At 47.3% G+C, this 7213-nt stretch overlaps 1 protein-coding gene across 1 annotated transcript; it reads right to left on the bottom strand.

Moving 5' to 3' along the window:
• Window positions 1-264: 264 nt before the first annotated feature.
• Window positions 265-7067, bottom strand: LOC105894737 (RP1 axonemal microtubule associated). The gene is made up of 4 exons (XM_031584028.2): window positions 6602-7067; window positions 4227-4933; window positions 3309-3465; window positions 265-2160 (listed from the first exon to the last, which is right to left on the bottom strand). Exons 2-4 carry the CDS (start codon window positions 4893-4895, stop codon window positions 2045-2047), a joined length of 942 nt encoding a protein of 313 aa, XP_031439888.1. The 5' UTR covers window positions 4896-4933; window positions 6602-7067; the 3' UTR covers window positions 265-2044.
• Between the last annotated feature and the right edge of the window lie 146 nt (window positions 7068-7213).

The raw sequence follows: 7213 nt of genomic DNA, 5'->3' as shown, positions 1-7213 counted from the left end.
TCCACTGTTGGAGTACCAGTTACTGAACCATTACTTCTACTTAAATCCTTTTCATGCGATTGCTTTAGCTCTGCTGTAGGCAGTGTGGGTTCTGCAGCCTCCAGTGAACTCTGAGTGTTCTGTGATAACTGCACCACTAGACTGGGAAGGCTGGCCGGTAAAGCATCACCACTGGGGTCCTCGGTCATATGGATCATTTCACAGCCGATCTCTGGAGACGCCTCCCTGTCACTGCTGATTTGGAAGAGTGCTCTCGTCTCATCGCCTGTTTGAGAGGCAGACTCTGAATTGAGCCCAATGCTACAGGGCGGGTCCTCCTCCATGTCTGAGAGAGCATCGTGGTGGCTCGTCAGCAGCCACTGCTCCACATACTCGTTTATCATGGAAGACGAGGGAGTGAGGGCAGGCAGAGAGACGCTCTCACTCATCTCAGCCGTCACCCGTGTGGTTCGCCTATCCTCATGCATGGATGTCTGGCGAATTAGAACTGCTTTGCCTTGAAGCCCCTCAACTTCCAGAGCATTGCTCTTTTGCGGAACATTCGGGGTCTCACTTTTTTCAGCTTTCTTATCTTCTGTGACTGCCTCTTTCACCTTTGATAGCTCATTGTGATTTTCTTTTGCTTGTGTGATGATTTCTGCAGGCTGCGGAGAGCTCTTGTCAGACACAGGCACATCATATTCAGCTGCCCTCATTTTTTGTCTTTTTTTGAGCAGCTTTTGAGCAGTTTTTGGCTCTGAGGCGCTCTGCAATTTTCACAGGTCCCACTGAAGTGCCTGGATTATTATTTCTTCTTTTACGAATTCCTCTCAGAATTTCTGCTATGTGTTCCCTACGTTTTTTCTCAGACGTTGTACTTTGAAAAACGTGACTGTTCTTTTTGAACACCCATGTAACAGGTTTCCTTTTCCTGGTTAGGCTCTGGGGATCTCCATTGTTCTCTGGAGTTTGTTGATTTGAATCAGACATCTTCTCTCCTAAGACTGCAGTAGAACAGTTATCAGTACCAACTGATGTTTGGGCAAGGGGGTGTGTTGAGGTTTGATGACATTGAGAGGTTGTCTGCCGGCTTCCCTCTGCCATTTAACTTTCTAGCAATGTAGCGGTTCTGCTCAGACTCCCAGTCCATGCTGGATGATTGGAGATTTCTCACAGTACCTGCGGAAGCAGGGCGGTTATACAGTGGGCTGTACGTCGATACTCCCTGAACTCGCAGCTGTGTGTTGGCAAGAAAGTTGTCCTGGCAGGTCTGCTGCTCATAAATGTGCACCACAGTCTCCCTGATCTCCTGTCCACTGTCCCCGACCTGGAGAACCTCAGCGGACTTGTATTGGGACTGCACACTTGTGCTGGAGTTTATGGCTTTGTTAGTCTCTGAAACGTTTGTACTCCGAGGTTTGGGCACAGGCCTACTGCTTGTCTGCCGCACCATGCAGTACTCCTGTTTCTCTTCCCTGTATGAGTAGGAGCCCACCCTGTCCTCCTGAACCTCAGCCTCCGGCCCCTGCTGGACGACATCCTCCACTGATGATGCTCGCATCTGCCTGACCTTGCGCGGACCGGGGGTGGGCACTCGGCGGGCAAGGGGACTGAGAACCTGTGCACTTCCCCCCTGTTGTTTCTCTTCCTCCACTTGGTCAGAATCTTCAGTTACATCATTCTTCATTGGAGGGGGGAAATCTTGACTCCAATCACTGGTTTCCATGGCAGCAACCTCAGGGTCATGGTCAGTGTCCAAAGGGAGGTGGGAGGAGTCTAGTAAACCAGTGTCGCTAGATTCCCTCATTTGATTGGTTACTGCAGACCTACTCAGGGTTGTCGTCCAATGAAACCGTCTCCTCTTCTTTGATGGTCAGGCGGACCTTCATCTCTACCGTCATGCTGCCATCCTGATTGACACGGAAGGACTTTTCAATGTCATCATCAGGAAGTGCCTGGGCATCGCCTGTGCCTTCTCCGTATGTCAGTATGTCGGTTCCAGCCAAGGAGCACAGAGCATTACTGTTCTCCATCTCCTCTGAGCCGGCGGCGACGCTGGGGAAAGTCATCCCTCTCCCCCACTCCCTGCCGCGCTGTGATGGATCTGGTTCACGAAGAAGCGCTCCGAGGACGGCGAGAAGATGCGAGACTTCAGGCTGCTGGAACCTGATTTCTTTTTCCCTTTGAGAGCGTGAGTTCATGAACACACATCGCAATGATTCAAACGTCCAAGTGGAGGGAAGAGGAGCGATCCATGTCAATCCAGGCGATAACAGCCAGTGAGCATGAGGAAAAGAGAGAGAGAAATTGAACAAATGAGTTGCGTGAAGCACCAAGCGGGATAGAATGAGACTGAGCTATGCCTTAGTGTCTATCTGGACTGGTCTATCTGAGAGGTATGATGTGTAAGTAGGTCACAGAAGGTATTACAGCAGTTATTAAAACCTCAGCACTTCTCTGGACTCATCCCTCCTACAGACACACAGACAGATAACCCTCGGCCAAAGACAGGGCAAACAGATAGACAAGCAGGGCCAAACACGTTCACAGACACTCACACAGAGACACTCACACAAGCGCACACACACACACACACACACACACACACATTTACAAACTATATTTTCTTCCACAAATAGGTGAATGTTTATAAATTGGAATGCTTGGGAAATACTAAGGGTGGTGCTGAGAGAAAGGGTGGTGCTGGAAACAGTAGGGTGCACCAATGGTGCCAACCCCCCACTGCGACTGGGCACACTGCACTGCAGTTGGGTGTCATCCTTCCCTCTGGGAAATACTTAAAACCAAGGCCTGGACTCTGTGTGGTTATAAAAGCTCCCATGTGACTTAATGTAAAAGACGGGGGTGATAACTCCAATGTCTCTATCCTATACTAGCTTATCCACAATCAAGGCCTCCTAAACTAGGTAGACTAAGTAAACCAACCACTAACTTAACCAATCAAAAACAGCCAATGTGCGATGAGCATACTGGCGTGCCAAGCATTATCTACATGGGTGCAACAAACATTACTTCATCTATTTATATGCTTGCATGTCCCATATACACAGGGACATTCCAAAAATCTGTTTGGAAATTCCTGCCAATATATAAATACTTTCACTCTAACAAGCTATCAAAGTTGGGTATCAGATAAAACACTGGACTAGGAATACATTGAAGAGAACTAGTAAAGTTATGTAATGACAACTGTTACACAAAGGCACAAGTACCACACACACATGCACACACACGTTTAGCTATTGCTCAAAAGCTGGTGTATAAATATAGGCAACCCAGGAAAAGGGCTAAATAAAGGACAGACTTACGGCGAGAGGGATGCACCCATTTGGTTCCAGCTCTTTTGGCCGGCAGCCATGTTGGAGCAGTGGGCCTCTGGATGTCATAGTATCCTGCTTTAAATGGCTCTCGGCCTGCCGCCACCAATACCCCAAAGCACAAGATCAGAGCCGGAAGACCATCCACCTGTGACAAAGAAGGCAAGGCACACAGACCGACATACTTTTAATAGACATAAAATGATGTCATGCCACTTTAAAGGGCCAGTTGGATTTTAAAATTGTTTATTTTTTGGATTGCAGTGTCATGTATTATAACTATTGATCCAGGCATTGGTGTCTTTTCGTGCAGTGACTCTGATTCATGCTGGGGGGCTGAGGTGCGTGCGATCCTGATGCCCCTTATCAGGTGCTCTCCCAGCATGCACTGGGAGATAAGAGGATGAAGCACTAAAGGAGATTACTGGTTTCTCCCTCTCTGAATGTTACATACACGTCCAGCAACAGTGGGGCGAGCTATGATGTCACTGGCTTAAACCACCTGACCACACTAACTGCAGTCACCTCCCCCCACTGCCTTATTGTCACGTTTCCCTCATTGCAGCGGGGGAAGCCAGCGGATGTAAGTCAAGATTAAGGTAATATTCAGCGACATTGATCATGCGACTCTGTGGTTTAAAAGGTCCACATCATGCTGTGACAGTGTTTCCCGTGCCAAAGCGAACACACAGACGAGTACGATTTTGTGTGTCTGCGTGGCTGATTGCCGAGGAAAGAGAGAAAGAAAAGACCTAATAAAATGTGTGCGTGAGGAAAATGCCTAATGAGGTAGGTAGAGCCGTGGAAACAAAGCAAAACTAACTCATAGAATCAAAAGAAAAACAAACCTCCCCAAACCAAACAAAATAAAGAGCATTCCACAACAAGACAAGGAAGAGCAGCCCTCACCCTGCGCCCGTCAGGCATGTAGAGTTTCACCACAGGAAAGTGCATGACCTCAGACACATAGTCCAAGAGGGCCTCGAAGGAGCGAGCGTTCCTCTTCTGGAGCAGCAGCGTGTGCTTCTCCTCGGGTTCACCGTTGCGGAACACCACCAGTCTCTTGGGCGTGCTGAGCAGGTGTGGCGTGGACCCGCGGCCGTGCCGGCGTCTCCTGGGCCGGATCTCCACCCTCTGCTTGGTAAGCGCCTTGCGCCGGGGCCCGCTGGCCGGGCGCGCGTGGTACCAGGGTGGCGGCCTCCTGCGGGCGCGCTCCAGGTCCACGGGCTTGACCGTGCGCTGGTCCGAGCAGATGTACGAGTGCCCATGGTGCAGCTGGTCGAGGGAGCGCACGGTGGTGTGGCCGCGCGGCGTAGTGATGTGGCGCACGCCGAACGGTAAAGGCACGCGTCGCGACAGGCTGTCCAGTAAGGACTCAAACGTCTTGAAGGTGCGGTTGTTGATCACCACGGGCAGGCCGCTGAACTGCGTGTCGCCGCTCTTGTAGAAGCACACGTGCTTGGAGGAGATGGGCTCGTGCAAGTACGGCTGCCGCCACGCCGTCATGTTGGTGCGGCCGCTCCCCGATGACAGGGCCTGCGGCGGGCCGTGCCTCGGTGACGGGCCTTCATCACTCATGATGTCAGCCAGGACTGAGCTAAGGTGACTCAGATGACCTAAGAGACAGATAGGGACAGACAAATAAATAATCAACACTGAGGAGTGGGAAAGTAAAGGCAGTCAGAAGCAATGTGGGAGGATTATTACGTTTTGTAAAGCCTGTGTAGGAATTTCCTAAAGTACAAGTTACTTTCAGTAATAAACACAAACAGACATAGACCACTTGCGTGCGAATTCAAGTCTTTTTCAGCTCATTTGAATGACTTTGGAGGTACTTCATTATCTGATGAATTTAGTTTAGTTTCTTTATTGAAGAACTGTTTTGTAAGCCAAAAGCTTAAACTTGGAGCCACAGAATCAAAAACGAAACGTTTAGCCTTTTATCTCTGTGACCAACATCCTGCCTCTTCTCTGGTGTGCTGGTTTGACAAGCAAGGCATGCAGTTCAGAGAGACCAATGGTACATTTGGCACAAGTAAATCCACTTACATCTCAAAAACATCAAAATACATGAAGTTAATAGGAAAACAGTGTGGATAGCCGAAGCAATGAATCTTGTGCTCCAATGCTTACCCCTTTAGTACATTCACAATAATGGTGCTTAAAAAAAGGTTTAGCAGAGTTTTGTCATTTCTAAGGCATTTTTGTCAGTTAGCTAGTTTTTATAATGTCCCAAATTCATTTTGCTAGCACATGGTCATGTGAAGGAAAGACAAAATACCGTCCATTCCCACTAGTCCTGGCTATTCACTATGTAGTTCGTCCTTTGGGTTGGAAACCCTTCAAACACGTATAGCTTTTACAGCGAGACCTCACCAAATGTCTTACCAAAATGCATTGGCTAACTAGCTTTTACTAGCGCAAACTGTGCTTCTTCATCTTTCCAAGGCATGTCTGTTGGCTGTTAGCTTGTTAGCAAACTGGTTTTAGATATAAACTCTGGAATGCCTGTTTAAAACTGATAATCCAACTGGTGAAATTAGAAAATCAGTGGTAGCATCTGCACAAAACCAACCTCTTTCCCATCATATGAATAACGTGCTGGCATTCAGTAGATCAAGGGTGGCAGGCTGTGTGCATCTTAATGACAGATGTTGTTTACAGTCTGAGCATCAATATACACATCTACACTGGCACCATGCCAAAGCAAGCATACACAGGCATCAGCATGTCATCAAGTTCATCAAATATCTTCCTATGCCCCTAAAAAAAACTGTTATGAAATTGATGTTGACATGAGGGAGTCCTTATTTAAATGACCGCAATCCCCATGTTATGATGTAGAGAACGACGAGGAAGAGCTGTGAGAATGTTACAGTACAGCTGACATGACAGCGAACCGTACATGACGACAAACAAGAGCAAATGTGGATTTTGATGAATGAATGAATGACAACTACATGAGAACAGCACTAAAACACTGGAAACTAAAGAGCGCAGTGCTGAAGACAGTTACAGTGTAGGTATTACATCACAGAGCTTTAATCCCATATACACACACTACCACTAACAAGGTCTCAAACACAACCACAAGCAGTATCTTAAATAAAACGTAGGCTTTTGATTATGTTCCGATGAAAATGAAATGCCTTGACCTCTTCAGGATATGATGTTTCTCCACTAGAGGCTTTCAGTACATCCCACTAATGATTTACCTCAGCTCGTCGATATTACATCGATCTTCAGATCCATAAAACATGTTGTAATGAAGAAAATATACTCACTTTATCCATTCTGATGTAACTAACTCCGGTAAAATTCCAGTCGGTTTGCTGCCAATGTGAGTGCATCCTTTTGCTGGCTTGCGTCTCCTGGACTGAAGGTTACCTTAGGAGGAACGTCAGGTCTAATTAGCTTAATCTGTGTTAATCTCGTCCACAGGAGCACTGCCACCTGTGGCCCTCGAGGTAGTGGAGCAGTGTGCCTGATGGTGTTCAGATGTATGTTATATGCACAATCATATGGAATCATTTTCAATGACTTTGTACTTAATGGAATGACCCTTAACTATACGATACATTGATGTAACTATACATTATTAGAAAACAACAGCAAAAATAATATGTGGTTAGGTGAAGCATTCATGGGTGCTTGAGGAAATAATAAAACAGGAAAAGGGTAAGAGTGAGGCACAGGGGTGACAGTAGAGTGATTTGTTTATATCAGAGTGTAATGCACCCAGATGGCCTGTGTGGCCCTCTATGTCGCTCTGCAGCAGGAGCGTAGTAATCTTGTTATTTGGTTAATAAGGCTTAAAGCCAGAGCCTCAGTGGCAGAGAGAGGAGAGGGGAGGAGATTCTGGAGTGAAAATACATTGGCCACGCCCTTTCCACTAC

Source organism: Clupea harengus, chromosome 17 (genome assembly GCF_900700415.2).
Source record: "Clupea harengus chromosome 17, Ch_v2.0.2, whole genome shotgun sequence".
Classification (NCBI taxonomy): domain Eukaryota; kingdom Metazoa; phylum Chordata; class Actinopteri; order Clupeiformes; family Clupeidae; genus Clupea; species Clupea harengus.
The sequence above is the reverse complement of the archived record's forward strand: the minus strand, read 5'-3'. Positions and strand labels throughout refer to the sequence as shown.

Excerpts from the sequence above, each read along its gene's own strand:
- LOC105894737 (XM_031584028.2), bottom strand. The coding sequence starts at position 4,895 with ATGAGTGATGAAGGCCCGTCACCGAGGCACGGCCCGCCGCAGGCCCTG. Across the intron at positions 3,466-4,226 it reads ACATGCCTGACGGGCGCAGG|GTGGATGGTCTTCCGGCTCT; the intron begins GTGAGGGCTGCT and ends TCTTTGTCACAG. Across the intron at positions 2,161-3,308 it reads ATGGGTGCATCCCTCTCGCC|GGAAAAAGAAATCAGGTTCC; the intron begins GTAAGTCTGTCC and ends ACGCTCTCAAAG.